Raw genomic sequence first — 16,212 nt, 5'->3', positions numbered from 1 at the left:
CTCCTTCACCACTGCCCCCACCCACTGCTTCCAGTGACCGCCTCCTTCACCACCCCCTCCACCCACTGCTTCCGGTCACCACCTCCTTCACCACCACCCCCACCCACCACTGCCCCCACCCACTGCTTCCAGTCACCACATCCTTCACCACCACCCCCACCCACCACCTCCTCCACCCACTGCTTCCAGTCACCACCTCCTCCACCCACTGCTTCCAGTCACCACCTCCTTCACCACCCCCTCCACCCACTGCTTCCAGTCACCACCTCCTTCACCACCGCCCCCACCCACCACCTTCTCCACCCACTGCTTCCAGTCACCACCTCCTTCACCACCCCCTCCACCCACTGCTTCCAGTCACCACCTCCTTCACCACCGCCCCCACCCACCACCTCCTCCACCCACTGCTTCCAGTCACCACCTCCTTCACCACCACCCCCACCCACCACCTCCTCCACCCACTGCTTCCAGTCACCACCTCCTTCACCACCACCCCCACCCACCACTGCCCCCACCCACTGCTTGCAGTCACCACCTCCTTCACCACCACCCCCACCCACCACTGCCCCCACCCACTGCTTTCAGTCACCGCCTCCTTCACCACCCCCTCCACCCACTGCTTCCAGTCACCGCTTCCTGCACCACCCCCTCCACCCACTGCTTCCAGTCACCACCTCCTCCACCCACTGCTTCCAGTCACCATCTCCTTCACCACCACCTCCTCCACCCACTGCTTCCAGTCACCACCTCCTTCACCACCGCCCCCACCCACCACTGCCCCCACCCACTGCTTCCAGTCACCACCTCCTTCACCACTGCCCCCACCCACCACCTCCTCCACCCACTGCTTCCAGTCACCACCTCCTTCACCACCGCCCCACCCACCACTGCCCCCACCCACTGCTTCCAGTCACCACCTCCTTCACCACCCCCTCCACCCACTGCTTCCAGTCACCACCTCCTTCACCACCGCCCCCACCCACCACCTCCTCCACCCACTGCTTCCATTCACCACCTCCTTCACCACCACCCCCACCCACCACCTCCTCCACCTACTGCTTCCAGTCACCACCTCCTTCACCACCACCCCCACCCACCACCTCCTCCACCCACTGCTTCCAGTCACCGCCTCCTTCACCACCCCCTCCACCCACTGCTTCTGGTCACCACCTCCTTCACCACCCCCTCCACCCACTGCTTCTGGTCACCACCTCCTTCACCACCACCCCCACCCACCACTGCCCCCACCCACTGCTTCCAGTCACCACATCCTTCACCACCGCCCCCGCCCACCACCTCCTCCACCCACTGCTTCCAGTCACCACCTCCTTCACCACCGCCCTCACCCACCACCTCCTCCACCCACTGCTTCCAGTCACCACCTCCTTCACCACCCCCTCCACCCACTGCTTCCGGTTACCACCTCCTTCACCACCACCCCCACCCACCACTGCCCCCACCCACTGCTTCCAGTCACCACATCCTTCACCACCGCCCCCGCCCACCACCTCCTCCACCCACTGCTTCCAGTCACCACCTCCTTCACCACCGCCCTCACCCACCACCTCCTCCACCCACTGCTTCCAGTCACCACCTCCTTCACCACCGCCCTCACCCACCACCTCCTCCACCCACTGCTTCCAGTCACCACCTCCTTCACCACCCCCTCCACCCACTGCTTCCAGTCACCACCTCCTTCACCACCCCCTCCACCCACTGCTTCCAGTCACCGCCTCCTTCACCACCCCCTCCACCCACTTCTTACAGTCACCACCTCCTTCACCACCACCCTCCTCCACCTCTAGGATGCCTAAGGCCACAACTCAAAGTCCATCAGAAATATTTAATTCCTCCTTAAGGAGTAAAGTCTAGACTTTACTTGTTATATGTACTTCTACTTAAATACTGAGCTTCAGTACTTCCTCCACCAGTGTAGAGAAGGAATATACTTACATAAGACAACATTCTGTATTATTTTTCTAAAGCCATAAAGTGCTGGACTGAGAACAACGGGCTGCCTGGAGCCACTTCCTTCCAGTTCCTTATTGATCGTTTCCATAGCAACGCCACAGCAACAGGAAAGCCTGGGTTTGTTGAGAAACCTTACAGACTGTACATTAAAACCAAAAAGTAGGGATTGTACACATAAAGCGAATGGATAGACTGAAAATAAAGTTTGTCAGGAAACTAGAGCGGAGGGTGTTTCTTCATGTGGAACTCGGCAGAAGTGTGAGCAGAAGGTGGTCCTCAGGAAGGACAAGGCAGGAGAAACGTTCCCATGTTACAACTTCACAGTGAAATGGCGGCATTTATGAGCAGTGGACAAAGGCAGGTATTCCACAGTTTAGAGTCAGGCCGGTTGGTAATATCGTCCTCCTCTTTTCCATTCGATCCTGGTGAACATCAGACCGTGGGACAGTTCCAACGTGTTGTACTGACAGTGAGCGGAAAGTCCGTCCTACAAACAGGCTTCTGTCATTTTCAAAGTTGTGATGATGATTGTCTGACCAGCGAGGTATTTTAGTGCAGCGGGATCCAGATCACATTGGCAGACTTCCTCCTGCTCTGGGAGGTACTGGCACCACATTGTGAGTTCCTCAGCAGGAATCTGCTGCAGTGTGCTGCGCTCTGTTCATTGATAACTTCTGTGGGACTGCCTGCTGATGAGCTGCTGCTGGCTCCTCCTCTTTCCTCAGCTCACCAATGTATGGTCATTAGCAGGTATGGCAGGACGGGAAGCTGCTGATGTGGGATGTTCTTCCTCCTGATTGTTGTTTGTTTGACACAAGAGGTATTTGGTAATGACGGGAGTTTGTAATGCAGACCTGCTGGAGCCGCCACACCACTGTTTACCATGGAGAGGAGCACACACAACCACTCACTGTCACTCTAGGAGGCAGTGATGGAGGCAGAAGCAGCTCTGTGAGGTCAACTCTGTTTCCACCTTATTTAATCATTTCTTTGTTTTTTAATCCGGGACGGTGCAGTATACATAGAAAACATGTGATGTGTTGCACATAGAATCATAATCCATAGGCATGGCTGTTTGATGATAACCTTTACTATTTGAATTATACTAACGATAAGATGACTTGGTTTTAAACCACCTTGAAAAGATTCCAGGATAAACTCTTTAGATTTTGACAAATTCTTAATATTTTTTATTGGAATGCTTGGAAAGAGCACACACACACACACACACACACACGCACACGCACATGCACACACGCACGCACGCACGCACGCACGCACGCACGCACGCACGCACGCACGCACGCACACACACACACACACACACACACACACACACACACACACACACACACACACACACACACACACACACACACACACACACACACACAGAGTTAATGCAACTCAATTCCCATTTACTGTTTTCTATATTGTCCACATTCCCTCTAGGATCTACTGTATATACAACCTTGTAGAAGTTTTCAGAGAAGTGCTGAGTCGCATGGTTTCTGTGACGGGCCATGTGAACTGTACAGGCTTGGTGTGGAGTTGTTTCTGATGGTCTGGTTTCCATGGTAACTGAGGACAGGTTTCTAACAACAAGGACAACTCCATCCTGCAGTTTGTGGATGACACTGCAGTGATCGGACGTATCACTGGCGGAGACGAAGCGGCCTACAGGAGGGAGGTGTCCAGTCTGGGGACATGGTGTGAGGACAACAACCTCACCCTCAACACGGACAAGACGAAGGAGCTGACAGTGGACATGAGGAGGCAGAGGGGTCCTCATCAGCCACTGTGTCTCTGGGAGCTGAAGAGGAAAGGGTGAGCAGCTTCAAATATCTTGGGGTCCACATCAGTGAGGACCTCACCTGGACCTCACCTGGACCTCACCTGGACCTCACCTGGACCCTCACCTGGACCTCACCTGGACCTCACCTGGACCCTCACCTGGACCTTCACCTGGACCTCACCTAGACCCTCACCTGGACCTCACCTGGACCCTCAGCACCACACAGCTGGTGGAGAAAGCTCAACAGCGGCTGGACTTCCTGAGGAGGCTGAGGACATTTGACACGTCCCCAAATAATCCTCAGCAACTTCTACAGCTGCATGGTTGATCCCATCCTGAGCAGCTGCATCACTGTGTGGCACGGCAGCACCACTGTCATGGACCACAAACATCTGCAGAGAGTGGTGAAGACCACTGCAGAGATCAGCAGGACTCCACTGTCCTCTCTGCAGAGATCAGCAGGACTCCACTGCAGGACTCCACAAGCACAGAGTCCCCAGGAGAGCTGCTGCCATCATCAAGGACCCCCTCACCCCCAACCCAGACTGCTCACACTTCTGTCCTCAGGCCGGAGGGACACAAGAGTGAATGTGAGACCACCAGACAGAAGAAGTCTCTCTGTCCCTCTATCAGACTCTAAACAGCTGACAGGAGTCCAGCAGACTGTCCACGCCCCCCTTACCTCTGGTTCACACTGAATTTACACAACTTCTGTACTGAATATTCACTTTAGAGTCACACGTGTCCAGTTCACGTCTGTCCCATCTACTGCTGACCACCTCACACCTTTATGTACAGACTGGAGCTTTCATTTTTATTTCTATCTTAAACTGTATATTGTATATATCACTTGTATTTTGTACAGTTTTAATGTACAGGTTTACAGACCCTTTCCCAAAAACTAGAATATCATGGAAAAGTTGATTTATTTCCATAATGCCATTGGAAAAGTTAAACTTTCATAGAGTACAGATTGAGGGCCCACAGTTCAAACAACTTCAAGTATTTATTTCTTTATTTCGACATAATTTGGGCTTCCAGCTCATAAAACTCATGAAAACAGGAATTCAACAAATGAGAATACTGTGAAGGAAACAGCTCAAATTGTGCAGAGCGTGAAAGAATGTTTTAAACTGAGTGTCACACTAATCATCCTCTAAACTCAAAGCACCTGCACAGGTTCCCCCGGGTGTCATTAAACTGCTTCAGTTGGGTTGAACATGGGGAAGACTGCAAATGTGACAACTGTCCAGAAGACCATCACTGATCCCCTCCATAGGAAGGGGAAGCCACAAACCCTCCAGCTCAGGAGGCTGGCTGCTCACAGAGCGCTGGGTCCACAAACCCTCCAGCTCAGGAGGCTGGCTGCTCACAGAGCGCTGGGTCCACAAACCCTCCAGCTCAGGAGGCTGGCTGCTCACAGAGCGCTGGGTCCACAAACCCTCCAGCTCAGGAGGCTGGCTGCTCACAGAGCGCTGGGTCCACAAACCCTCCAGCTCAGGAGGCTGGCTGCTCACAGAGCGCTGGGTCCACAAACCCTCCAGCTCAGGAGGCTGGCTGCTCACAGAGCGCTGGGTCCACAAACCCTCCAGCTCAGGAGGCTGGCTGCTCACAGAGCGCTGGGTCCACAAACCCTCCAGCTCAGGAGGCTGGCTGCTCACAGAGCGCTGGGTCCACAAACCCTCCAGCTCAGGAGGCTGGCTGCTCACAGAGCGCTGGGTCCAAGTATGGCAAAAAAACACTTTGAATCCTGAATCTAACAACGCCACTGCTGCTTGTTACAGACCAGAAAACCTGGAGGATTGTGTGTGTGTGTGTGTGTGTGTGTGTGTGTGTGTGTGTGTGTGTACTGATTCCATCACACTCATTTATAAAAAGTAGATTATTCCGCGTTGGATCAGCAGCATGCTTCAGCTCTCATATCAGCGTTCTTTATTCCATCTATCTTCTCCACAGCGCCACCCTGCTGGCGGTCAGGCAGTGCTGCAGCCAATCACAGACAGACAAAGACTCACAGTCCCTACCAGGGGACATTTACACTCACTAATGAAGCTCACATGCTGGAAACCCGACACAATCCAAGAACAACATGCAAACTCCACACAGAAAAGCCCCGGCTGGTATGTGAACCCATGAGCTCCTCGCTGTGATCCGACAGGACGAACCACTGCTCCACCATGCTGTCCTACGTTATTAATCCCAGAGGGAAAGTATTGACAGTTGCACCAGACAGAATAGAATATCAATAGAATCGGATGTCCCCCATCCAGCTCAGTAGGTAGAGCATGAGACTCTCAGTCTCAAGGTAGAGGGTTCATGTCCCCCGTCCAGCTCAGTAGGTAGAGCGTGAGACTCTGTCTCAAGGTAGAGGGTTCATGTCCCCCATCCAGCTCAGTAGGTAGAGCATGAGACTCTCAGTCTCAGAGTCACTACACAGGAGCTGAAGTCACAACACAGGAGTGATAGTCACTACACAGGTGCTGTAGAGTTACAGTAGTGGGTACTTCAGTGCTTCAGTACTTCAGTTGATGATTCCTGCATGTTTGTAGAAATCACAGTGTGTCAATGCGAGTTCACTAACTATAAAAGAAATAACTTTTTGAGGTTATGCTATTATTAAAATGGTTTGACCACCAGGAAACGAGCCAGAACTAACAGAAATGTTGTGGTTGTAATTCCTACAGTCATCCAGCAGGCGGCAGTAGAGCCTCTCATGACTTACTGGTTGGACTTACTGGTTTAATGTGTCAAACAGACAAAGACGAGGGGTAAATACCGCCGTTAATCTCATTTGTTCTCCGGCTTTAAAATACTGACTTTCCTCTTGTCAGATTCCTATCAGACAGATGTTTGACTTAGCGTGTCCTGGAATGATGTCATGGTGTTTAAAAGCTGGAGTTTGTCTTTCAACCTACCTAAACCAGCAGGTATTTCCCATGTTAGCGGCCAGTGCTGGAATGCAGTAAGGTTCGGGTTTTTAGTCAGCAAGAAGATTTAAATCATGGAGTGAGGACAGGTTGAGCAATACAGAAAGCAGGTTTCATCTCCAAACAAAGCTCAAGGAAACCAACATTCAGGGACCAATCAGGGCTGAGCGTGTGGCACACTGTGCTGCCTTTCAACCACTTTGATCTTTGGTGTCGCTCTCCTGCTCCTTCTGCCTCAGGCGCTGGAGCACAGCTGCTCTAATATTCTAGTTCCTGGAGAAAAGCTTTTCTCAATCTCTACTTTGTTGGCTTCATGTGGTTGGTTGGTTGGTTGGTTAAGATCTACTTTGTTGGCTTCATGTGGTTGGTTAAGATCTACTTTGTTGGCTTCATGTGGTTGGTTAATATCTACTATGTTGGCTTCATGTGGTTGGCTGGTTAATATCTACTTTGTTGGGTTTGTGTGGTTGGTTGGTTAATATCTACTTTGTTGGCTTCATGTGGTTGGTTAATATCTACTTTGTTGGCTTTGTGTGGTTGGTTGGTTAATATCTACTTTGTTGGGTTTGTGTGGTTGGTTGGTTAATATCTACTTTGTTGGCTTCATGTGGTTGGTTGGTTAATATCTACTTTGTTGGGTTTGTGTGGTTGGTTGGTTAATATCTACTTTGTTGGCTTCATGTGGTTGGTTAATATCTACTTTGTTGGCTTTGTGTGGTTGGTTAATATCTACTTTGTTGGGTTTGTGTGGTTGGTTATTATCTACTTTGTTGGCTTCATGTGGTTGGTTGGTTGATATCTACTTTGTTGGCTTCATGTGGTTGGTTAATATCTACTTTGTTGGCTTTGTGTGGTTGGTTAATATCTACTTTGTTGGCTTCATGTAGTTGGCTGGTTGGTTGGTTGGTTGGCTGGTTAATATCTACTTTGTTGGCTTTGTGTGGTTGGTTAATATCTACTTTGTTGGCTTTGTGTGGTTGGTTGGTTGGTTAATAACTACTTTGTTGGCTTTGTGTGGTTGGTTAATATCTACTTCGTTGGGTTTGTGTGGTTGGTTAATATCTACTTTGTTGGCTTTGTGTGGTTGGTTAATATCTACTTCGTTGGGTTTGTGTTGTTGGTTAATATCTACTTTGTTGGCTTTGTTAGCTTTGTGTGGTTGGTTAATATCTACTTTGTTGGCTTCATGTGGTTGGTTAATATCTACTTTGTTGGCTTTGTTAGCTTTGTGTGGTTGGTTAATATCTACTTTGTTGGCTTTGTGTGGTTGGTTAATATCTACTTTGTTGGCTTCATGTGGTTGGTTAATATCTACTTTGTTGGCTTTGTGTGGTTGGTTGGTTGGTTGGTTGGTTGGTTAAGATCTACTTTGTTGGCTTCATGTTGTTGGCTGGTTAATATCTACTTTGTTGGCTTTGTGTGGTTGGTTGGTTAATATCTACTTTGTTGGCTTTGTGTGCTTGGTTAATATCTACTTTGTTGGCTTCATGTAGTTGGCTGGTTAATATCTACTTTGTTGGCTTTGTGTGGTTGGTTAATATCTACTTTGTTGGCTTTGTGTGGTTGGTTGGTTGGTTGGTTGGTTAATATCTACTTTGTTGGCTTCATTTGGTTGGTTGGTTAATATCTACTTTGTTGGCTTTGTGTGGTTGGTTAATATCTACTTTGTTGGCTTTGTGTGGTTGGTTGGTTGGTTAATAACTACTTTGTTGGCTTCATGTAGTTGGTTGGTTAATATCTACTTTGTTGGCTTTGTGTGGTTGGTTGGTTAATATCTACTTTGTTAGGTTTGTGTGGTTGGTTAATATCTACTTTGTTAGGTTTGTGTGGTTGGTTAATATCTACTTTGTTAGGTTTGTGTGGTTGGTTAATATCTACTTTGTTAGGTTTGTGTGGTTGGTTAATAACTACTTTGTTGGCTTCATGTAGTTGGTTGGTTAATATCTACTTTGTTGGCTTTGTGTGGTTGGTTGGTTAATATCTACTTTGTTGGCTTCATGCTCTAATATTCTAGTGTCTCTACAGAGTGACTACAGAGTCACTCGCGTCACTACAGAGTCACTAGAGGCACTACATAGTCACTAGAGGCACTACATAGTCTCCACAGAGTGACTACAGAGTCACTCGCGTCACTACAGAGTCACTAGAGGCACTACATAGTCACTAGAGGCACTACATAGTCTCCACAGAGTGACTACAGAGTCACTCGAGTCACTATAGAGGAGCTGTCATCACATGTTGCTGCAGGTTGTAGATTTCTGACGTAAGACTGCAAAGTTTGCTGTGTTTGCTCTGGAATGTGTGTAATGTGATCCAATGACAGTGACGCTCTGTTGTCCTTCTCTTTGCAGTGTGCTGTGATGAAGGCGTGACGGCCGTGTACCATGAGAACATTGTTGTTCCGTGTAACGGTGGAGCTCCTGCACCCGCAGATCTAGTGTTCATCAAGTGGAAATATGTGAGTGGACTTTATCTGTCTGTCTGTCTCACTGACTGACTGTCTGTCTGACTGTCTGTCTTTCTCAATGACTGTCTGTCTGTCTGACTGTCTGTCTGTCTCACTGACTGTCTGTCTGATTGTCTGTCTGTCTGACTGACTGTCTGTCTCACTGACTGTCTGTCTGATTGTCTGTCTGTCTGACTGTCTGACTGTCTGTCTGTCTCACTGACTGTATGTCTGTCTCACTGACTGTCTGTCTGACTGACTGTCTGTCTGACTGTCTGTCTGTCTCACTGACTGTCTGTCTGATTGTCTGTCTGTCTGACTGTCTGTCTGTCTGTCTGACTGTCTGTCTGTCTTTCTGTCTGTCTGTCTCACTGACTGACTGACTGTCTGTCTGTCTCACTGACTGACTGACTGTCTTTCTGTCTGTCTGTCTGTCTCACTGACTGACTGACTGTCTTTCTGTCTGTCTGTCTGTCTGACTGTCTGTCTGTCTGTCTGTCTGTCTGTCTGTCTGTCTGTCTGTCTCACTGACTGACTGACTGACTGTCTTTCTGTCTGTCTGTCTGTCTGTCTGACTGTCTGTCTGTCTATCTGACTGTCTGACTGAGTGACTGTCTGTCTGTCTGTCTGTCTGTCTCACTGACTGACTGACTGACTGTCTTTCTGTCTGTCTGTCTGTCTGTCTATCTGACTGTCTGACTGAGTGACTGACTGACTGACTGACTGACTGACTGTCTGTCTTTCTGTCTGTCTGTCTGTCTGTCTGACTGTCTGTCTGTCTATCTGACTGTCTGACTGAGTGACTGACTGACTGTCTGTCTGACTGTCTGTCTATCTGACTGTCTGACTGAGTGACTGACTGACTGACTGACTGACTGACTGACTGACTGTCTGTCTGTCTGACTGTGTGACTGACTGAGAGACAGACCAGTTGTACGATCAGCTGCCAAATGTGTTTTTTTTTATATTTTTTCGAATTTCAACAAATGTCCTTGGATTCATTCAACGTGTTGAATCTGACTGAAGTTTCATCACTGTAGAGTCTACAGTGTAGAGTCTACAGTGTAGAGTCTACAGTGTAGAGTCTACAGTGTAGAGTCTACACTAATCTCTTGACAAATTCCAGATAACAAATTTACAGTTTGGGTCAATAAACACTAGTTAATATCACTGCCCTAGAGTTTAATGCTCTTCAGTTTGTTGTAAATATTATCATTGCTTAGTTCAGCAAGGCCTTTGGCGGTCATCATTCTTTCATTTATTTATTTATATATCCATTTTTATCTTTCCATCGATCTTGTTTTATAATGTATTAATGTTTCTGTCAGCGCCGGACTTCACACTGCAGTCAGCTGGTTAATAAATGTAAATTATTTGTTTACTGTGTGTTTAGTGTCTGATTCATGTCCAAAACACAAAACATGTCTGTCAACAAGTTACCTGTGGACTCTTACGTCAACAATATTGAGCCCGTGGACTGAGACATTGTCTGGTCTAAGAAAAGACAGAATCTAAACTTTATACAAGGTAGAGAGAAATACTGCTGCAGCTGTGAAACACTGGCACCAAACCATCTCAGCAAACCCTCAGAAACACCTGAAGAACCCTCAGAAACACCTGAAGAACCCTCAGAAGCACCTGAAGAACCCTCAGAAACACCTGAAGAACCCTCAGAAGCACCTGAAGAACCCTCAGAAACACCTGAAGAACCCTCAGGAGCACCTGAAGAACCCTCAGAAACACCTGAAGAACCCTCAGAAGCACCTGAAGAACCCTCAGAAACACCTGAAGAACCCTCAGGAGCACCTGAAGAACCCTCAGAAGCACCTGAAGAACTCTCAGAAACACCTGAAGAACCCTCAGAAGCACCTGAAGAACCCTCAGAAACACCTGAAGAACCCTCAGGAGCACCTGAAGAACTCTCAGAAGCACCTGAAGAACCCTCAGAAGCACCTGAAGAACTCTCAGAAACACCTGAAGAACCCTCAGAAACACCTGAAGAACCCTCAGAAACACCTGAAGAACCCTCAGGAGCACCTGAAGAACCCTCAGAAACACCTGAAGAACCCTCAGAAGCACCTGAAGAACTCTCAGAAACACCTGAAGAACCCTCAGGAGCACCTGAAGAACTCTCAGAAGCACCTGAAGAACCCTCAGAAACACCTGAAGAACCCTCAGAAACACCTGAAGAACTCTCAGAAACACCTGAAGAACCCTCAGAAGCAGATGAAGAACCTGAAGAAGCACCTGAAGAACCCTCAGGAGCACCTCAGATGAAACTGTCTGACTAAATGTTTAAAAAACAAACAATCTTCCACTGGAAGCTGAGCATCCTGGACTGTCCCTCCCTCGTCACGCTCACATTGGTGTGTTGGTTCTGGGGAGGAGTTCTGGCTCAGCACTGCATTCTCCACAGCCTGAAGGGTCCTCGTCCTCCGACTCTATGTCCATCATGTGATCCTCCATCCAGTCCATCGCAGTGGAGATGCCCGTCTCTTTGAAAGACTTTTTATGATGTCCGCAAATATAAACAGTTACTGAGTTTGCAGTAGTCTCCATGTAGCACTTGGTTTAAAGTACTGAACCCAGAGTAACTTGATCCCAGGTATCTTCTATCCAGCGCAGGGGGGATTGAGGGTAGGAGCCCTCGTGTTCCCAGCTGCTGTGGAGGTTCTCTCTCTGTTCTCTCCCCTCGTCGGATTGGTTCTGGAGATGAGTCTTGAACAGTTTGATCCAGGAAACATCCGCAGGCTGGACTTTTGCCGTGCCGCCTCCAGGATGAGCACTGGGTTGAACTCTCTTCACACAAGAGTCTTAACTCTGTCGGAGCAGAGGCCATGAAAGTGTCCAAACCATCAGCCTGTCCCTGTCCCAGGGAGCCAGCAGAGGGCGCTCAGCCTCGGGAGCCAACGCAGCCCTTCATTGAGTTTCCTCATTTGAATATTGGATCATAGGAGCTGCATTCAGAATCTGCTGTGTCTGTGTGAGCTGGACTGGCTCCGCCCACACATGCCCATCTTGGGAAGAGGAGGAAGTACTTCCTCTCATGGTGCCATGTGCCAGAGCAGAGCTGCCTAATTGTGGGAGGAGTCAAAGGGAGGGCCTACCTTGATTGGGATTGGCTAAACCCCTGATGACACTATATAGGGTTTGATTTCTGATTGGCTGGTTGGAGCAACACATTTTTTAAAAACTGAAACCAGCCAGGGAGGGCAACAGTGGTGGCTGGCCAATAGAGGGCACTGTTTCCTCCTCAGACCTAGAGTAGGCCATTAAGAACCTTCCTGCAGGTGGAGAGCCCACAGGAAGGTGGAGAGCTCACAGGAAGGTGGCGCCCGGCGTGGGACATGAACCCTCTACCTTGAGACTGAGCGTCTCATGCTCTACCTACTGAGCTGGCCGGGGGACATGAACCCTCTACCTTCAGACTGAGCGTCTCATGCTCTACCTACTGAGCTGGCCGGGGGACATGAACCCTCTACCTTCAGACTGAGCGTCTCATGCTCTACCTACTGAGCTGGCCGGGGGACATGAACCCTCTACCTTCAGACTGAGCGTCTCATGCTCTACCTACTGAGCTGGCCGGGGGACATGAACCCTCTACCTTCAGACTGAGAGTCTCATGCTCTACCTACTGAGCTGGCCGGGGGACATGAACCCTCTACCTTCAGACTGAGCGTCTCATGCTCTACCTACTGAGCTGGCCGGGGGACATGAACCCTCTACCTTCAGACTGAGAGTCTCATGCTCTACCTACTGAGCTGGCCGGGGGACATGAACCCTCTACCTTCAGACTGAGAGTCTCATGCTCTACCTACTGAGCTGGCCGGGGGACATGAACCCTCTACCTTCAGACTGAGCGTCTCATGCTCTACCTACTGAGCTGGCCGGGGGACATGAACCCTCTACCTTCAGACTGAGCGTCTCATGCTCTACCTACTGAGCTGGCCGGGGGCTTCTCTTCTCATTCACCCTCTGAAAGGAGAAATGTGGCTGAAAAGCTGCAGGTCAGGTTCAACTTCCTCCAGCATAGTTTTTATTAAATTCACACAAACAGAAATGAGTTCAGAATTTATGAAATGTGTCCTGGTTTGTTAATGTTAATCAATGTTTAGATATGATTATATTTATTAATGACTGAAAATCTAAGCGCTTAAAAACACAGTTTATTTTAAAAGTTGAGGCACAATCCTAAAAAGAGTAGAAAGATGGTCTATGTGTTGGAGAGAATCGACCTTAGGTTGATTTCCAGGAAACCAGCATGAAAACACTGGAACTTTCTAGAAGAGGTTATTGAAGCTTCTGCATTTGGTTACAAGTATGTTAATAAAAGAGTCTTAATTAGTGTCTCTATTCACCAGCTGTTTCAAAGAATGATAATGTTTCACCACTAGGGGGCTCTCTATTCACCAGCTGTTTCAAACAATGATAATGTTTCACCACTAGGGGGCTCTCTATTCACCAGCTGTTTCAAACAATGATAAGGTTTCACCACTAGGGGGCTCTATCAATCTAAGAAAGACACTGTATAAAGGCACTGTCTTTAAAATACATTAAAAGTGGCTGAAACTTCAGAATAAGAGCGCCCCACCTCAGGAATGTACCACCAGTCGCCACCGAAGCGAGATGACAGACTTCCTGTTGGAAAACCATGAGAAAGTGAATTTTGAATTTTGAAATAAAAACTATCAAGTTGTTATTTTGAGACTTTCACATTTTAGCGTTCTGTCCCCAGTCGGGCTCTTTGTCTCCTTCTTGAGGACGGTTCTTAAGGTTCCACCTTCTAAAAGCATCGGGTCAGTTCTTCATGTGAGACTTTCTGTCTTCTCATGCATCATTTTAGGAAAAAGATGACGGCAGTCCTGGAGACCTGCTGGTGAAACAGGTGCGCAGTGAGCAGGCCACAGTCCACGCCACGGACGGTTACTCACAGCGAGTGAGCGTGAACGAGCAGCTCAGCCTGGTGATCACCGCCGCCTCGCTTCGAGACCAGCGCACCTTCACCTGCATGATGGTGTCAGCCACCAACATCCTGGAGTTTCCTGTAGCTGTCTCTGTGGAAAGTAGGACTCATTCAGTCATTCATTCATCTGGAACAAAGCCTAAACATCATTATTATTATTAGGGACCGAGCCTACCGGCAAGGTCCCTATTGTGTTTCGAACGCAACCGAAAAACAATGGCTGGGCCCCCGCAGGGGGCCCAGCCAAGCCCAGGGCCAAGAGTAAGTGCCCCAGCATGAAAGGCCTCGCCCCCGCAGGGGGCGAGGCCTTCAGACCTGGCAATTTCATATTGTTCTTCTAATGTTTCTTCTTCTTCTTATTCTTTTTTCTTTCACCTGTGCTTTGAGGCCAATTTTGACCCCCTAAACACGCTCAAAAACTCACCAAATTTGGCATACACATCAAGACTGGCGAAAATAGTCATTTGATGTAAAAAAAACAACAAAATTGCCTAAAGGGCTCTCTAGCGCCACCTAGAAGCACTAAAACGGCCACCGAGGCCCGTAGGAATGTCGTAGACAGATCAAACGAAAACTCATTTGTTCGTCTCATCGAGACCTACGATTCACGCGCTCTAACTTTTGACCTAAATACAACAGGAAGTCCGCAATTTGCCTTTCAAAATACGATTTTCGCCCAAAAACCCTAAACGCAAACGCTATCTCCTCCTAGGGCGAAAGTCGCATCGGCTTGAAAACAGTATGATTTGAAAGAGGAGATTGTCCTCTTCAAAAATTTAGAACAGATTGTTATTTAATGCTACGGTTTCATTTTTATGAGCCCTCAAAGTTTCCATGCAGAATCACGCCTCCTCCCTCCTCCCATCCAGATACATGGGAAAACCGAAATGTCACCTCAAAAACAGCCGTGACAGAACAGTCCGAACTACTATCAAATGTGGCTAAACCGTGCCTCGCAGAAACGAACCGAGCACATCACAATCACCAGAAGAGCCTTACGAACACGATGATGTAAGAATTGTGGGGAAAATTCCATAAGAAAGGGCCTTTTTGACGAGTATGAACCGTGCTGTCTGATTTTTTTTCACCCACGATTTAACATTGAGTCTGATGGAGAGAAATCCCGCGTTTGCGTCAAACTAGGACTCCTACAGTCTAAAGTTTACGTGTGACTGATTCCAAACCCACACAGACTGAAAGAGGACAAAAATTCCTCTCAAGAAATGATCTTTTTTTCCACATAGCTGCCCGACAAGTATGGATTCGGAGGAGTTGTTTCCAAAATATTTTCGGAAAATCATCCGGCTCTCACTCTGATAACATGCACTGATTAACTGCCGCACCTGGCCAGGCCTGGCTGTGTAATCTAACACCAAGGATGATGTCACAGCTTCCGGAATGTTCCGTCAGTCTCCCCCAGCATTGTCTATGAGCTGACCTGCTGTCAATGGCTATGTAATGGAGCTACCATTAGTGTACTAATGTGTGCTTTGTGGAGGAGCTAACATGCTAGTGTGCACCGTGACATAATGCTAATGCTTTCTAATGCTTTCTAATGCTAATGCTAGGCCTGTTAGCTTAACTGGTTAGCATTTGAGATTAGACCAGATTTTGGGTCAAGAACACACGGGGGGTTAACCTGTGTGATTTTCAGATACATCACAGGTCTGAGCATGCTACCTAGCATGCTAACAAAGTTTTGTTCAATTGAGCTGAAATTTGGTTTGTGGCCTTGTGGGGGCACTGGGAGTACGTATCACTAGCTAATTAGCTGGATCCCGCCTATTTTTGACCACGCCTTACGGTTAGCATCCTAAAAAAGTTTGTCCGACTGACCTGAAATTTGGTGTGTGGCCTAATGGGGGCGCTACGATTACGGATTACTAGCTAATTAGCTGCTTTCCGCCAACTTTTGACCACGCCTTACGGTTGGGATGCCAACAAAGTTTGTTCGATTGAGCTGAAATTTGCTGTGGGCCTTATGGCGGGACAAGGGTTCCAGAGGCCATAATAGGGGCAAGTCCGACGGGCCGGCGTCCGGCAAGGGTCGAGGTCCCGACCAACGCTGCTTGCAGCTTTAATTATTATTATTATTATTATTATTATTATA

The 16,212-nt window shown here is 48.3% G+C and overlaps 1 protein-coding gene across 1 annotated transcript in view; it reads left to right on the top strand.

Moving 5' to 3' along the window:
- LOC308121392 (CD166 antigen homolog) overlaps nt 1–16,212 on the top strand; it is an 85,874-nt gene that overhangs the window by 23,098 nt on the left and 46,564 nt on the right. The window contains exons 2-3 of the mRNA XM_080482602.1: nt 9,045–9,151; nt 13,983–14,202. Of these exons, the coding sequence (XP_080338728.1) occupies nt 9,045–9,151; nt 13,983–14,202 (327 nt within the window). The remainder of the gene's footprint in view (nt 1–9,044; nt 9,152–13,982; nt 14,203–16,212) is intronic.

The sequence above is a fragment of the Lipophrys pholis genome (assembly GCF_963383615.2).
Source record: "Lipophrys pholis genome assembly, chromosome: 16".
NCBI lineage: Eukaryota > Metazoa > Chordata > Actinopteri > Blenniiformes > Blenniidae > Lipophrys > Lipophrys pholis.
The sequence above is the reverse complement of the archived record's forward strand: the minus strand, read 5'-3'. Positions and strand labels throughout refer to the sequence as shown.